The sequence below is a fragment of the Odocoileus virginianus genome, chromosome 24 (assembly GCF_023699985.2).
Source record: "Odocoileus virginianus isolate 20LAN1187 ecotype Illinois chromosome 24, Ovbor_1.2, whole genome shotgun sequence".
In the NCBI taxonomy this organism is placed as follows: domain Eukaryota; kingdom Metazoa; phylum Chordata; class Mammalia; order Artiodactyla; family Cervidae; genus Odocoileus; species Odocoileus virginianus.
This window is the reverse complement of record NC_069697.1, coordinates 22,635,750-22,653,477: the sequence shown is the minus strand read 5'-3', so window position 1 is coordinate 22,653,477 and position 17,728 is coordinate 22,635,750. Positions and strand designations below refer to the sequence as shown.

Here is a 17,728-nt window from a genome sequence, read left to right as displayed (position 1 = left end):
ATTTATTTTTATTAGTTGGAAGCTAATTACTTTACAATATTGTAGTGGTTTTTGTTATACACTGACATGAATCAGCCATGGATTTACATGTATTCCCCATCCCGGTCCCCCCTCCCACCTCCCTCTCCACCCAGTTCCTCTGGGTCTTTCCAGTGCACCAGGCCCGAGCACTTGTCTCATGCATCCAGCCTGGGCTGGTGATGTGTTTCACCCTAGATAATATACATGTTTCGATGCTGTTCTCTCGAAACATCCCACCCTCGCCTTCTCCCACAGAGTCCAAAATTCTGTTCTGTACATCTGTGTCTCTTTTTCTGTTTTGCATATAGGGTTATCATTACCAGCTTTCTAAATTCCATATATATGTGTTAGTATACTGTATTGGTCTTTATCTTTCTGGCTTATTTCACTCTGTATAATGGGCTCCAGTTTCATCCATCTCATTAGAACTGATTCAATTGAATTCTTTTTAATGGCTGAGTAATATTCCATGGTGTATATGTACCACAGCTTCCTTATCCATTCGTCTGCTGATGGGCATCTAGGTTGCTTCCATGTCCTGGCTATTATAAACAGTGCTGCGATGAACATTGGGGTGCACGTGTCTCTTTCAGATCTGGTTTCCTCGGTGTGTATACCCAGAAGTGGGATTGCTGGGTCATATGGCATAAACTGCTTTTCTTAATTGTAGCTTTTTGAATCCTAAGGTAGGCTAAACTTTTTTTTTTTTTAATCAATTCATCAGTATGTATCCTTTCACTTAGACACTACTAAAGAGTCACAGAACAATCCTAATTATTTTTTTCCTTTTCCTGATTACAACTCCCAGTCGTTTGAGGAGACAGGTGGGCAAGCACTGATTTATAAATGTTTAGTTTCAGAATGGCTTGTGACTGTCCAAGAAGAAGGTGCCCCATCATCAGATGGGAAGAACTATTTTTTTTGAGTTCAAGAAAAAATTATAGATGGAGAATTACATTTATTTCCTTTGCATATGCCACTTCCCGTTGTTGTACATTTTTCTTGAACTATCTGCTTCCCCTCCTATTTAATAGCAAAGGATAGCCTTAAGATCTCATCAGTAGTAGATATACCAGAAGTCAGTACTACATAAACACAATAATTTTTAAGTTAGAACATACTGTTTTACTCAACTTTTCTTTGGTCTTGACAGGGTTTTTTTGTTGGGTTTTTTTTGGCTAAATATTTGCTTTTGTTGTAGTAGTGTTGATAACTTAATAATCTAGATGATTTTGCTTATTTCTCATTTTGCTTATTTTATTGATATAAACTTAAATCCTATTACCAAAATTTGAATCTTTTATACTTTGGTTGGTTAGCCAAATTTTTAGTCTTTACGGCTTATCTTCTCAAAGGTTTATCTTAGAAGGAGACATTACCTTTAGGGCTTTTTATATTAACAACCTGTTCTTTTTTTTTTTTTTTTCTTGAATGAACAGTGTCTGAAGATCATTAATTAGTTTCATTTGAAGTTGCAGGGAGGGACTTCCTCGTGGTTCAGTGGCTAAGACTCTGTGCTCCCAGTGCAGGGGGCCTGGGTTCCATTGCTGGTTAAGGAACTCCATCCCACATTTTCCAACTGAGACCCAGCACAGCTGAATATATAAATAAATAAAACATTAAACTTGCAGGTATATTGAATTTTTAACATTTGATAAATTGATTATATTCAAAGCTAGAAATTAGTGAGAAGGAAATATATTGGATAAAAATAGTCATGCATTTTTGCTGAAGATTTTGTTTGTTTCTTTGTTTTTAATTAAAGATAAAATATCAACAGAAAGAAGAAAAGTATTGATGGAACACATCTTCAAACTACAGGAGTTTTGTAACAGCATGGTAAAACTCTGCATTGATGGATATGAATATGCCTACCTGAAGGCAATAGTACTCTTCAGTCCAGGTATATAAACATTTACTTCCTATTAAAAATAGTGTTTGACTGTTTATCATAGCCAGGACATGGAAGCAACCTAGATGCCCATCAGCAGACGAATGGATAAGGAAGCTGTGGTACATATACACCATGGAATATTACTCAGCCATTAAAAAAAATTCAATTGAATCAGTTCTAATGAGATGGATGAAACTGGAGCCCATTATACAGAGCGAAGTAAGCCAGAAAGATAAAGACCATTACAGTATACTAACACATATATATGGAATTTAGAAAGCTGGTAATGATAACCCTATATGCAAAACAGAAAAAGAGACTCAGATGTACAGAACAGACTTGTGGACTCTGTGGGAGAAGGCGAGGGTGGGATGTTTCAAGAGAACAGCATCGAAACATGTATATTATCTAGGGTGAAACAGATCACCAGTCCAGGTTGGGTGCATGAGACAAGTGCTCGGGCCTGGTGCACTGGAAAGACCCAGAGGGATCGGGTGGAGAGGGAGGTGGGAGGGGGGACCGGGATGGGGAATACATGTAAATCCATGGCTAATTCATTTCAATGTATGACAAAAACCACTGCAATGATGTAAAGTAATTAGCCTCCAACTTATAAAAGTAAATGGAAAAAAATAAAAAATAAAAATAGTGTTTGAGGATGTGGAGAAATTACAACCCTCATACATTTGCCATTGGGAGTGTAGATTGGTGTGAAGTGGAAACAACTGAAGTGTCCATCAAACAAATGAATAAACAAAATGTAATGTATATATAAATGGAATATCATTCAGCCATAAAAGTAATGAAATTCTGATACATGCCACCATGGATAAACCTTGAAAACAGTTTGCAAGTGACAAACCAATCACAAAATACCACATGTTAAATGTTTCCACGTATCTGCATTGTCCAGAATAGGCAAATCTGTAGAGAGATTTGTGGCTTCCTTGGCTTAAGGAGAGGAGAGGATGAAGAGTGACTACTAATGGATGTTTCTTTGGGGGCCAACAAAGATGTTCTAAAATTAAATTGTGGTGAGGGTTGCGCAACTCTGAATATACTAAAAAACTGTTGAATTGTACACTTCAAACCTGTGAAATTTTTGGATGTAAGACATCTGGGTGTGAAAAGGAAACTTGAAGAAACCAGTGAAGTGACGCAGACTTTTAGTCCTGTTCAGCACTTGAGTGTTTTGGTATAGCTCGCCAGGCATCATTAAAGGCAAAAGAGATGAAGATTGCTTTGTTAATGGGTTAAATTTCCAAACAGCTTATGAGTTCCTGATAAATAGAAAAATGGGTCTCTTTTCTTTCTGCCAATTGCTAGTTTTTACATATAGTAAAATGACAGTAAAGCTCAACAATCAATTTTAGAGTAAGAAAAATTGACTATTTTCTTAGGCTCTGTATTCTTCATTTTGGTATATGTTTTTCTGTTACTGTGTATCATAGTAAAATCATCTGAGGAACCCTGCTTCTTACTACCTTCAGTGATATCAGTAAGATAAAGCTATTTTGTACTGTTCTTCTGATGTTTTAGATAAATTAATAACATGTATCACAGTTTTTATCACAACCAATTTGCCACTTTAATTTTCCTTAAAATTGAAAGACCGTAGATTTGACAACAGAATTATAATGTACTTTTTTGTTTTATTAAATATTCCTTCTATTTCTGTTTGCTACTTTTCTTATATTCCTTAGTCAGGATACCACTTTCCATATTTTAGGCATAAGCTTTATGAAATTCTTTTAACATTTCCACTTCAGTAAAATATTTATATAGGTTATTTCATGTTGCTATATTATTTTTCTGATAGAGATGATGTTCAGAGTTTATAATTTCATAATTATCTTTTTATCCTAACAATGGTGAAAGGAAGATTTTCTTATTAGAAAATACAGAATATAGCATGCATGAGGGGGTGGGTGAAATGGGTGAAGGAGAATCATGAGGTACAAACTTGTAGTTATAAGTAAGTCACAATGATAAAATTTATAGCATGGTGACTGTAGTCACTATTGTATTGTAAACATGAAAGTTCCTAGAAAATAAACCTTGAAAGTTCTCATCGTAAGAAAAAAGTTTTGTAACTTTAAATGGTAACTAGACTTACTGTGGTGATCATTTCACAGTGCATATGAATTTCACTTCATTTTGTTGTGTACCTTAAACAGATACAATGTTTTATGTCAGTTATACTTAAGTTAAAGTATATACTATTACTTTAATGAAAAAAATTTTAAAGAATATATTTTGAAAATGGGGGCTTCCCTCATAGCTCAGTTGGTGAAGAGTCAGCCTGCAATGCAGGAGACCCCAGTTGGATTCCTGGGTTGGGAAGATCCGCTGGAGAAGGGATAGGCTACCCACTCCAGTATTGTTGGGATTCCCTTGTGGCTCAGCTGGTAAAGAATCCGCCTGCAATGTTGGGAGGTCTGCGTTCGATCCCTGGGTTGGGAAGATCTCCGGGAGAAGGGGAAGGCTACCCACTCCAGTATTCTGGCCTGGAGAATTCCATGGACTTTGCAGTCCATGGGGTCACAAAGAGTCAGACACAACTGAGCCAGTTTCACTTTCACTTTCATTCTGAAAATATTTCATTGGTAAAAAATATTTTTAACTAAACCAAGTCATTTCATTTTTTTGTTTCTATTGAAAGCAAAATCATCCAAATCCTTTCTACCACTTTTGAAATAGAAAAAGCTGTTTTATGTGAGCCCAGTGGTTTCATTTTTTTATTCGATGTTAGAATACATATATGAGATGAAATAATTTTAAGGGTTTAAGTACAGTGCCTGGTATTTAGTGGGTGGGTTGCTAAAATTTTACTAGTATTTGTGGAATGTAAGAGCCACGCATATATGATAGGGCTTCCTTCTGAACTGTTGTTTATCACCTTTTCCATCTCTACTTGGTGTCTTAGTAAATGAGTATTCAGAACTAAAGTAAACAATATATTCTTTAATGTTTCAGATCATCCAGGCCTAGAAAACATGGAACAAATTGAGAAATTTCAGGAAAAGGCTTATGTTGAATTCCAAGATTATATAACCAAAACATATCCAGATGACACCTACAGGTATCTAGAAGTTAAATACTATTTAATTAAATTCATCTTAAAAATTTTTGTGTATCTGTTTCCTTATTCTCCATTCCAAGTGTAATTAAATTTAGTCAGCTTTGGCCTTTCAAGTAGTTAGTGCCTGTTGCAAGTACTTTATATATACTGTTTTATATGAGGCTTCAGCACAGAAAGGTTAAGTAACTTGTTCAAAGTCACACAATAAACAGCAGAGCCAGGTAGTTTGACTCTCACACCCAAGCTCTTAACTTGCTTTAGATGAAATAATGGATTGAAGTAGAAAAGGGGATGAATAAAAAAATACCATTAGCTTATTTTATAATTAATTTTTAAATTTGGCTTATGGCATTTATAGCAAAATGTTTCTTACCAGTGTCCTTTAATAAAACGAATTCAATTTTTGAGTGATTAAGCATTTGGCTATCAGAGCAAGAGCCCCTGGGTTTAATGCCTAACTCTGCCACTTACTAGCTGTATGACATTATAGAAGTTAACAGAAGTTATTTAACTTCTATTTCAATTTCTTTACTGTAAAATGGAGATAACAGTACCCACATTTTATAATTAGTGTTAAGGATTAAATCAGTTAATATATTCAAAGAGCTTATTAGAGCAGTGCCTGTTACATAGTAAGGGCTATATAAATTTGTTTACTATTAACATACTTCAAACTAGTAAAAGAATATTTTGCATATAATAACTTTTTACATATATTAGATAATAGACTTATAAGCCAGTTCCATCATGAAAATCAGCTGTAGTTTATCTTACATCTAACCAGTTTTCCTAACCTACTTCCTACCAGTTCTGTGAATACAGCTCAGCTGGTGGGAACAAATAGGAAATGAGTAATTTGAGCAGTATAGTACATGAAAGCAGAAAGATTACTTAATTCTGGGTCTGCTCGTTTCACTTGTTCTCAAGTGCTCAAGTGTTCTCAAGAGCATAAGGCCTTAGCATAGATGAAGGATAAATAATGCCACAAACTTTTTGGAAAGGTGGTTCTTTGGGTGTTGGTTTTGTTATGATCTTTTTTTTTTTTTCCAGTTTTTTAAAGTTTCAACAGTTTTATTCCTTATATAAATTAATGGGCTCCCCTGATGGCTGAAATGGGAGAGTCTGCCTTCAATGATGGAGACCAGGGTTTGATCCCTGGATCAAGAAGATACCCTGGAGAAGGGCATGGCAACCCATTTTAGTATTCTTGCCTGGAGAATTCCATGGACAAAGGAGCCTGACAGGCTACAGTCCATGGGGTCTCAAAGAGTCGGACCCAACTGAGCAACTAGCACAGTTCAGTTCAGTTCAGTCTCTCAGTCGTGTCCAACTCTTTGGGACCCCATGAACCGCAGCACGCCAGGCCTCCCTGTCCATCACCTACTCCTGGAGTCCACCTAAACCCATGTCCATCGAGTCGATGATGCCATCCAACCATCTCATCCTCTGTCGTCCCCTTCTCCCGCCCTCAATCTTTCCCAGCATCAGGGTCTTTTCCAGTGAGTCAGCTTTTCGTATCAGGTGGCCAAAGGATTAGAGTTTTCGGCTTCAGCATCAGTCCTTCCAATGACCACCCAGCACTGATTTCCTTCAGGATGGACTGGTTGGATCTCCTTGCAGTCCAAGGGACTCTCAAGAGTCTTCTCCAACACCACAGTTCAAAAGCATCAATTCCTCAGCACTCAGCTTTCTTGATAGTTCAACTCTCGCATCCATACATGACCCCTGGAAAAACCATAGCCTTGACTAGATGGACCTTTGTTGGCAAAGTAATGTCTCTGCTTTTTAATATGCTGTCTAGGTTAGTCATAACTTTCCTTCCAAGGAGTAAGCATCTTTTAATTTCATGGCTGCAATCACCATCTGCAGTGATTTTGGAGCCCAGAAAAATAAAGTCAGCCACTGTTTCCCCGTCTATTTGCCATGAAGTGATGGGAACCAGATGCCATGATCTTAGTTTTCTGAACATTGAGCTTTAAGCCAACTTTTTCACTCTCCTCTTTCACTTTCATCAAGAGGCTTTTTAGTTCTTCACTTTCTGCCATAAGGGTGGTGTCATCTGCATATCTGAGGTTATTGATATTTCTCCCAGCAATCTTGATTCCAGCTTGTGCTTCCTCCAGCTCCACGTTTCTCATGATGTACTCTGCATATAAGTTAAATAAGCAGGGTGACAATATACAGCTTTGATGTACTCCTTTTCCTATTTGGAACCAGTATGTTGTTCCATGTCCAGTTCTAACTGTTGCTTCCTGACTAGCGCACACACATACAAATAAAAACTGTTTAAAATTTTCCTTGTTTTGATTCTATACCTGCCTGCTGACCTCTGTTCCATTAGGTTCCAGGTTCTTTGACCTCTGAAACTCTTTCTTAGTTTCTTATATTCATAGTTAGTTTAATTAATTATCTTTAGATAGCAGTTTTCAACTTACGTATTTTCAAACAAGACATTGTCCTACCTCACTGGCCCAGAAACTGGCAGGGATCATTTTATTGATTGTCACAACATTGTGAAAGCGACAGGGCGAGTAGTGGCTTCTATCCATTCACATAGCTAGAAGTAGCTGAATCAGAATTTGAACCTAATGGTTTTGATTCTGTAATCTGTGCTCCTCCCATTAACAACTACTATTGCCTGTTTGGGCTTTCCTAGTGGCTCAGCTGGTAAAGAATCCGCCTGCAATATGGGAGACCTGGGTTTGATCCCTGGGTTGGGAAGATTTATTGGAGAGGGGAACAGCTACCCACTCGAGTATTCTGGCCTGGAGAATTCCATGGACTACAGTCCATGGGGTCTCAAAGAGTCAGGCATGACTGAGCGACTTTTCACTTCACTTCACTTCATTGCCCATTTTACTATTCCCAATACATTTTGCAAAGCAAAACCAAAAAATTTATCATTGAGCCTCATGTATCCTGATAACGCAAAACATTGCTATTATAACCTTGAAAGAGTTCCTAAGCCATTATACTTATAACTTGATCCATAGTTTAAAACTGTTCCATGGTTCATACTACCAACTAGAGGTAGCACAGCATAGCAGTTAAGAGCAAAGCTTTCCAATGAAGTCTGTCAGACATCATATATATCCAGGTGATTGTCATATAGTTTAAGGCTAGAGAATACTAAAGGTTTTAAATGTTGAAAACTGTTGATAATCTTTGTTAACTTATGACATTGGTAGTCATGCAGAAATTACGTATATCTTTCTACTGAATTACTGTTTGATTTACGACCTTATTTGCCTGCCTTTTCTCTTTTGAGGTTGTCTAGACTACTACTTCGATTGCCAGCTTTGAGATTGATGAACGCTACCATCACTGAAGAACTGTTTTTCAAAGGTCTCATCGGCAATGTTCGAATTGACAGTGTCATCCCACATATTTTAAAAATGGAACCTGCAGATTATAACTCACAAATAATTGGTCACAGCATTTGAAAGCTGAGATCCCAATTTAAAGTGATTGTTCTTTCCCAGAACACAAGAAGACACCAAATCGAACTCACTGATTCCAGGGCATCTGGAAATTTTTACTTTAAAAGAGAAACCAAAAACCAAAATATTTTGATTTTACTTCCTTAAGAATGTTTGAAGTGGCTGAGCAGGTAGCAGGAATTAGAATTTCCTTTCCCGTCTTATTTAACTGAATAAGAAATACTATCAATTTATTCTTGGTTAAGATGACACCTAAAGCTGTCACCTCTTGACTAAGATTTCTCCTTTTATTTTATAAAACAAATAAATAAGTCTCTCTTTTTTCCCCCACAATTGTGTTCTATTCATGTTTACTTTCATTATGAACTAGTACAAACACTTCATCGCTAAGAAGGATCTTGCATTTTATGCTTCTAAAATATCTGTTTTAATTACCTGTCTAAAGAAGATTATTTTATGTTCAGTGGTATAATGATAACACTGGGACTATAGGAGATAATAATTGAATATAAATATATTTTTGTTTTTTGTAAATATCATGGCACCGTTAGCATTTATCACCCTCATTGCTGGCAATGAGACCTAGGTTATTTGTGATCTTAAGAGCAGATATTTTTAGTGTTGTGTATTATTAGTTACAAGCACTTTTTATTTATGTATGTAGCAGAAAATTGTTTTTGAGAATAAGATAGGTTCATGTTTTAATATTTTTGGTTTACTGTGTTGTAAAAGTAATAGAAACTGATTGAGTGCCACAAGTTTCAGTATTTCACAATAGATATTTAAATTGTTGCTGTTTATTCCACAGAAAGCATTTGTCATCTCTCCTTCTTTTCTGACCTGCATTTAGTTTCCTGACTCTTCCATGGGATTTAGCCAGTTTCTTTTAGGTCACTGGAAATACCTCCTTTATGAAAGTGGATTTATCATAGCCAGTCTGTGTTTTCAAGGTGAGTTAGGCAGTTATTTTAAAGCAATTGATAATTTTGTGAGACTTCAGTTGTTTAATACATGGAGGAATGTGCACTGATTTTTCACTGTAAGGGGAAGGGGCTGTTTTAACAATAGTACGAGCATCAGCCTGAGGCACTGCCTTGTACTGCCGCAATGGAAGCGTTTTAGATTCCTTGAATGTCTTCCATGGTAATGTTTTCCTTAGCAGAAACTGATACTATTAAGTATTTCTTTGCTATAACTTCATGGGAAATTACCTTGTTATATCTATTTGTTGATTTTTTAAAAATATGGATATTTTATTGTACTCGAACATTTTTTACAAAGATTTTGCAATAGAAGAGAAGCAGAATTTGGGGGAAGGGTATGGATTTTGCTAATTGCTGCTTTATAGTAAATCAGAAGTTTTAAAGTATCAATTGACAGTCTTTACCAACTTAAGGGAAACTTTTTTCCCTATTTAAAACGTGATTTTTGTCAATGGGATTTTTTTTTCTTCTATAATTAGAGCTGGGTAAACTACATTTAGTACAGAATACTCAAATGGAAAAATCAGTAGGTTTATACCTTTATAAACCCAATGAAGAAAGTCAAGGATTCAAGAAATTCTTTTAAGTAATGTACTAATGGTTAATTAAGATACATGTTTGAAGTATTTTTCCTGATTACATTTACAGTTGTATTTGGAAGTGTTTTTTAAAAACTACATTAAAATGTGGCTTGCATTACAAATTTGCTTTCTGTCAGTGTATTTGATTTCAGAGTCCTGTTCATTGTTTGGTCATCCTTTGTTTGTTCCATTGTTAAGAAATCTCTAGTAAGATTTATGAAAGTACTTTCAGGAAGGAAAAAGCATGGAAAATATTTCCATATCCCAATATTTTAGGATGATTTACAGTTCAATTTGAAGACTTGCAACTAAATATTACAGACTGACCATTTATTTTCTGTCCTGAAATTTCAGTAAAGTGTAACCATACAATGACAGATGAAACAGGAGAGAAGAAATCAAAGGATAAGAGAGTTGAATAAATTTTAGGGAAAGAAAATGCAGGTAGAGACAGAGCCAAAACCAAGGAAATGGTCATCTGAATGCCTGCAAAAGGTGGTACATTGAGGAAGAAGCCAGTATACGTTGCAGAATGCTGTTTAGTACCTGGAGGAACCAGGTGCACATTTTCAGAGATGGTACTTGGAGCATTAAAGAGAGGATTGATTGCATATCTGTCTACAGAATCATTGAACTATCTTTCTCTACATTTATTGAAGTCAGGTGACCACTTTCTTTTTGTTGTTGTTGTTTTTTGTCTTGTTTTTGGCTGCACTGCATGGTATGTGAGATCTTATTTCTCCAACTGGGGATCAAACCCATGCCCCCTGCACTGGAAACTTAAGAGTCTTAACTGCTGGACCACCAGGGAAGTCCCCAGTGACCACTTTATCCTTCAGCCTTTTTGAGCAAGAAGCCAGAGATTAATAATCTTGAGACACTAAACCAGAAGATCACAGGATTACAGGATACCAGGGATAACAAGGCTTGGATTAGATATAATCTTGAAGATACGGATTAAGTGAAAATCTGCATTGAATATGGGCTCCCTAGGCATGTTCCCATAATGCTGACCACTGGGTATAGGCTTCTATGCCAGAATTTTTTTTCTTTGGAGAAACTAAGTTTCTTTGGGAAAAACTAATTTGTCTGGAGAAAAGATCTCTAGACACTCAACTTTTGGTTGTCCCTGATAAGAAGACTGCCTACCATTTTATCACTCTTCAGTGAATCTCAGTATTTCCAAGTCATATATGTATACATGGGGTTTCCATTCAGCTCTCTAATGCCTACTGTTAAATATGAACATAGAGCCAGGATCATCAGATATTTGAGGAAAATTTCTAATACATAAGAGATCAGCTATAATTTGATGGTGGGGGCAGATAACAATGCAGTGATCAGAAAAGTACCCCATCTTCAAATATAATTAATATTTTGAAAGTAGGTGTGTTCATTAAATGAAAATAGGATGCTTTGAAAAGGAGAATTTAAAGGAAGAAACTGCCCCTGGAAATTTAAACTGATAGCTGAAACAATTCATTAGAAGGGTTACAATGTAAAGTTGTTGAGGAAAGGTTTCAAGGTTTCAATAACCTTGAAAGTACAATTCACCCTTGAATAACATGGGTGTTAGGGGCACCAACCACGTGCAGACCCTGTAGTACTGTAGTGTGTGTGTCTTTTTAAAGTCTGCATGTAAATAGGCCCACACAGTGGTCAGCTCTATAATCAAGAGACAGAGATAATGAGAAAATGAGAAAAGATAAAATCAGAGAATCAGAATAGGATGTCTAACATTTTAATAGGACCGAAGAGAAAAGACGAGGTAAAATTATTTAAAAAAAATTATTTTATACAAGAAAAGTTCCACAGAAGGACATGTGCTTCTCAGGTTGAATGATTGACCTGTTAAATGAAAAAGATCCATACCATCTTGAAATGAGAACAGCATCATCAAAGAAGATAGTGTATTACTGCTTCTAGCTGTATTGTGGAATAGATAACTCTGAAGGCCTTTGATCTATTGCTGGACTTGCAAGAAACATGGCGTGAGTTCTCAAAGCAGGCTAAAGTTGTCCCAGGTCATGAACCCTCCCTGTCCTAGCAGAATCAAAACTTTCTGGGGAAAACATTAATTTACATTAGTTTTGCACACTTTTCTGTAAAAGGCCAGAGCATCAGTGTTTTTTACTTTGAGGACCTTACCATGTCTGAATCAACTACTCCGCTATTGTTCAAAAGCAACTGTAGACTGTACATAAGTGAATGGGCATGGCAGTGGTCCAGTAAAACATTAAAAAACAGGGAGTGAACTGGACTTGGCCCTTTGGGTGTAGTTTGCTGATCTCTAATTTAGAACCTCAAATTGTCACACATTAAGCTCAACCAAATATGAGCTCACGAAATTATCAAAGTTAGAAGGAAACAAGCCACTTGAATGAGTCAGCAATAAACAATACATATAGATCCTAAAAATAGATATTGAAGTTGTCATCTGTACATGATTCAAACTGCACGTAACAAGTTTTAAGAAGAAGAAAATGGATTTGAAAAGGTGGTGGGTGTTCTGACTCAACCAGTGTCCTTTTGGACATCTACTGTGTGCTGTGGTGGTAGGCACTTCTGAGTCTTCCCAACACTGCTGGCTCAGTGACCTCCCTTGGTGACCAACGCCACCAGCCACTGACTCACCTGAGCCAACACCTAGGGCATCTCTTCCATCTTCCCACCCCCATCGAGTTCAACAGTAACCCCTGAGGCTTCAGCTTCCAGAGTTGGTCTCAAATCCCTTCACTGTGTGTGTGTGCCTCTGCCCCCAGCAGCTTTCTCCAGCAGCACCACTGAGAACCTTCTGAAGCACGTCTGTCTGCCCCTATCTATTCCCTGCTTACAACCATCCATGGACCCCCTTGCCAACTGGACATGTCCCAGCTGCCTCCTCTGGTCTCTGGAGCCCCGAAGAGTGTGCCTGACTCAGGCCTAATTCTTCAGGCTTCTCTCTTGTGTGTCTGTCTGTGGGACACACCAAGGTCCCTGTTGCCTTTGGGTGGGCTGCTCCCACTTGCATTTTGCTCTTCATCCCCTTCCCTCTGCTTTCAGGGATGGAGGCAGTTCCCTAGGCCTTTTCAACCAGCCCATCTCTGTCCTTCCCACTGACCTGCCTTTTTCTTTATATATATATATACATATAAAGTAGCAGAGTTGGCTTGGGTGGACACAGCACATATGTTGGGCTGTCTGGCACCCACAGTGGAGAGAGTTGAACCTTGATTTTGTCAGTCAGCATTATGGGCAGGGGACTTATAAAAGTCGTGGGGCCAGCAGACATCCTGAATAGGAAGGTGTTCATGCAAATAAGGGAGAGACTGAAGAACCGAGTCATTTAGATGAAGAAGTACCTGGTTTCATAGCAGGCCTAGCAATTTTACAAATCTGAGGCCCTCACCCAGGTGGAGGATAGCAAGTACAGGCTAAGCAAAAGATTCCTGCACTGCCCTGTTGCCTTACCACCAACCCATCAGAAGAAAGTCACATACCCTGCAGCCCTCAACCCAAATTTTACCTATAAAAACTTTTCCCTGAAAACCGCTGGGGAGTTTGGGGATTTAATGAACCACCCATTCTCCTTGGTTGGCCTTGCAATAAACTTTTCTTTCCCACCCCTACCCCCCAAAAAAAGCAAGAAACAGAAACAGTAATGGGGAACAAATATTTTAAAACAAGCAGAAATGACACTTTAGGAAAAAATGAAATCTTAAAAATCAATCCATGGTGAAAGATTATGCCTTTAACACATCCTTTTAATACACACACACACACACACACACACACACACATATCCCAGGGAATTGAAAACATATCTGGAAGAGATGTATACATGCCCATGTTTACTGCAGCATTGTTCATAATAGCTAAGAGATGAAAGCAACCAAAAATACCCACTGAAAGATGAATGGATAGAGAAAAATTGATATGTACACAGAGTATTACTCAGCCTTACAAAAAGAAATCCTGTCACATGGATTTCATCCTACAATGTGGATGAAACTTAAGGATAGCATGCTAAGTAAGATAAAAGTTAAAGTGTTAGTCGTGTCCAACTCTTTGTGACCCCAGGGACTGTAGCTGATTAGGTTCCTGTGTCCATGGAAATCTCCAGGCAAGAATACTGGAGTGGGTTGCCATACCGTTCTCCAGGGGATCTTCCTGAACCGAGGCAGATTCTTTACTGTCTAAGTCAAGACAAGTCCTGTGTGATTTCATTTATAGCAGGTATCTAAAGTAGTCATACTCTTAGAAAGAATAGTGGTTATTGGGTGCTGGTGACCCAATAGGAGCTCCAATAGGAGCTTCCCAGGTGGCGCTAGCGGTAAAGAAAGTGAAAGTCGCCTGGTTGAGTCCAACTCTTTGTGACCCTACGGACTATAAAGTCCATGGAATTCTCCAGGCCAAAATACTGGACTGGGTAGCCTTTCTCCAGGGAATCTTCCCAACCCAGGGACTGAGCCCAGGTCTCGCAATGCGGGAGGTTTCTTTACCAGCTGAGCCACCAGGGCAGCCCAAGAATACTGAAGTGGGTAGCCTTCCCCTTCTCCAGGGGATCTTCCCCACCCAGGAATTGAACTGGGGTCTCCTGCATTGCAGGCTGATTCTTTACCAACTGAGCTACCAGGGAGTGGTAAAGAATCCACCTGCCAGTGCAGGAGATGTAAGAGATGCAGGTTCAGTCTATCCCTGGGTGTTCCCTGGGTCGGAAAGATCTCCTGGAGGAGGGCATGGCAACCTACTCCAGTGTTCTTGCCTGGAGAATCCCATGGACAGAGGAGCCTGGTGGGCTATGGTCCATAAGGTCACAAAGAGTCAGATACAACTGAAGCGACTTAGCAAAGCACAGCACAACCTAGTATAGAGAGAAAGGGGAGTATTGTTCTGTGGGTTGAGAGTTTCAGTTTTATAAGATATAAAAGTTCTAGATTTGCTGCACAAAAATATATATATAGTTAACACTACTGTATTATACACTTTAAAACAAGATGGTAAATTTTATGGATTTTTTTGCCCCTCCCCCCCCCCCCCAGGATGCTAGGAAACCAAATTGTGCTTTTGAAAACTGTTCCACAAGGGAGAGAATTAAGCCTAATTAATTATAGAATTAATAACTATATGAATGGTATTTCAGGAACCAAATAGTTGAGAGGAAGTTCTCTCTTTATAGGGCTTCCCAGGGTGGTGTTAGTGGTAAAGAATCTGCCTGCTAATGCAGGCGATGCAGGGGACGTGGGTTCAATCCCTGGGTCGGAAAGATCCCCTGGAGAAGGGAATGGCACCCTACTCCAGAATTCTCGCCTGGAAAAATGAATGGGCAGAGAAGCCTGCCGGACTAAGGTCAGTGGGGCTGCAAAGAGTTGGACACGACTGAGAACACACACCCACTTTTCTCTTTATAGGAGATTTGTGGCTAATGAAGGAATGAAATTATTTAGACAATGCTTAGCAGTGACAGCTAAAATCACAAAAAATGAGGCAAGCAGACACCATATATGTTCCTGAATGGAAAGATTACAAAAAAATGAACACAAATCTTGTTAGGTACCTAGGTTTAATACTAACAGAAATACAGGGGATAGAACACAAGGACACAACAAAATCCAGACAGTGGAAAACTCTACAGGAGAAATTACCAGTTTTTTTGTCAAATAAACTGGAAGGACAAAAAACAAGGGGTGGGAAATGGGGGAATCATATATTAAAAGAAAATCAGTTATAAAATATGGAAGTTATTAAATGATTATTAAATGATTGTGGAAATTTGAACTTTTTTCAGCAGATATTTTATAGTAATCAGTTATTAACTTTTTCCGGTGAGATAATAGTAATATGGTTATGCCTTTAGAGTAATTTTTATATTGTGGAAAAAGATGGAATTTTTAAAAAACAAAACAAGCCTGTGGAAAGCCCATGAGTCACATTTCAGCATAAAATAAATTCCTATGTTACATAATTTTGAGTGATTGAGTCTAAGAAAATAAAATTTGATCCTAACATTTGGAGATTTCTCTTTTTGGGGTTGAAGATTTAGTAGTGTGACATTACTTGTCTGGGTCCAATCTTACCACTCGGTCCTCTCAAGAAATAACGTGTTTCAATTTTTAAAACTCTTTAGACAATTATGAAGACTTGCAGTTATGGAATAGAGTGTAAATCTTAGAAACCTTGAAGTTTTTAAAGAAATGATATGGGAAACTGTCATCTGGAAGCACGAAAGATGAGAAGTGATGAAGAAAGTGACTATGTTCCAAGTTTCTCATCTCAAATAGCTGGGAATCAGAGGACTATTTCAAACTGATGGATCAAGGAGTATATGTTTCAAAGCATATTGAAAGACATAAAGTTAGATGTTAGAAAAAATAATGTTCATTTAATGCCTTTTATTATTTAAAAATGGCAGAAATGCCACCCTTATGGCAGAAGACGAAGAGGAACGGAAGGGCTTCTGGATGAAAGTGAAAGAGGAGAGTGAAAAAGTTGGCTTAAAACTCAACATTTAAAAAACTAAGATCATGGCATCTGGTCCCATCATTTCATGGCAAATAGATGGGGAAACAATGGAAACAGTGAGAAATTTTATATTCTTGGGCTCCAAAATCACTGCAGATGGTGACTGCAGCCATGAAATTAAAAGACGCTTGCTCCTTGGAAGAAAAGCCATGACAAATGTAGACAGCATATTAAAAAGTAGAGACACTACTTTGCTGAAAAAGGTCTGTCTAGTCAAAGCTATGGTTTTTCTAGTAGTCATGTATGGATGTGAGAGTTGGACTATAAAGAAAGCTGAGCACCAAAGAATTGATGCTTTTGAACTGTGGTGCTGGAGAAGACTCTTGAGAGTCCTTTGGACAACAAGGAGATCAAACCAGTCAATCCTAAAGGAAATCAGTCCTGAATATCCATTGGAAGGACTGATGCTGAAGCTCCAAAACTTTGGTCACCTGATGCGCAGAACTGATTCATTGGAAAAGACCCTGATGCTGGGAAAGAATGAAGGCAGGCGAAGGGGATGACAGAGGATGCGATGGCTGGGTGGCATCACCGACTCGATGGACATGAGTCTGAGTAAACTCCCGGAGCTGGTGATGGACAGGGAGGCCTGGCGCGCTGCAGTTCACGGGGTCTCAGAGTCTGTCACAACTGAGCAACTGAACTGAACTGATTATTTTAAAAATTAAATATGCATCTAATTTAAATTAGAAATTGGTTTCTTTATTATTTCAAATACACCTTAAATATTTAAAATTTTAAACTTGAAACTGAATCATTAAGTCCTTGGCAGTAGACACTTAATCTTGTACTTTTCTATTCCTCTTCCTCAATTGCCTACCTACACAACGGTAGTATCAAATGTACTTACTTTCAAATGTGGAATAATCATTTTGTGCTTAACACTGAATTCCTTAATGGTAACTTCTTTCTAAAGAATCTTGACTCTAGAAAGGATTTTTGGAGTAGTCTGAAGCAATCACTTTAGATGAGGAAACTGAGGTCCCCAAAGGAGAAAACTTCACCTGGGAAACACTAGCAAAGGTGATTTTCCCACTTATCCTGTCTTCTAAATGGCATCTCTGGAAGCTCAGCTCTGGAGGGACAACAACCAAGCTCATCTTCTCGGAGAAGGCAATGGCACCCCACTCCAGCACTCTTGCCTGGAAAATCCCATGGACGGAGGAGCCTGGTGGGCTGCAGTCCATGGGGTCGTGAAGAGTCGGACACGACTGAGCGACTTCACT

At 38.1% G+C, this 17,728-nt stretch overlaps 1 protein-coding gene across 6 annotated transcripts in view; it reads left to right on the top strand.

Annotated features, from left to right (window-relative positions):
* NR2C1 (nuclear receptor subfamily 2 group C member 1) overlaps window positions 1-10,123 on the top strand; it is a 41,253-nt gene extending 31,130 nt beyond the window's left edge. For 2 of the 6 annotated variants that reach the window (XM_070454343.1, XM_020877905.2), the window contains 3 exons: window positions 1,787-1,924; window positions 4,892-4,997; window positions 8,266-10,123. In XM_070454343.1, coding sequence (XP_070310444.1) covers window positions 1,787-1,924; window positions 4,892-4,997; window positions 8,266-8,440 — 419 coding nt within the window. In that variant the 3' untranslated portion in view covers window positions 8,441-10,123. Of the gene's footprint in view, window positions 1-614; window positions 708-1,493; window positions 1,656-1,786; window positions 1,925-4,891; window positions 4,998-8,265 lie in introns of those variants that run through there. The other 4 variants (XM_070454340.1, XR_002310837.2, XM_070454342.1 and 1 more) reach the window with 4 other exon arrangements.
* Window positions 10,124-17,728: the final 7,605 nt, after the last annotated feature.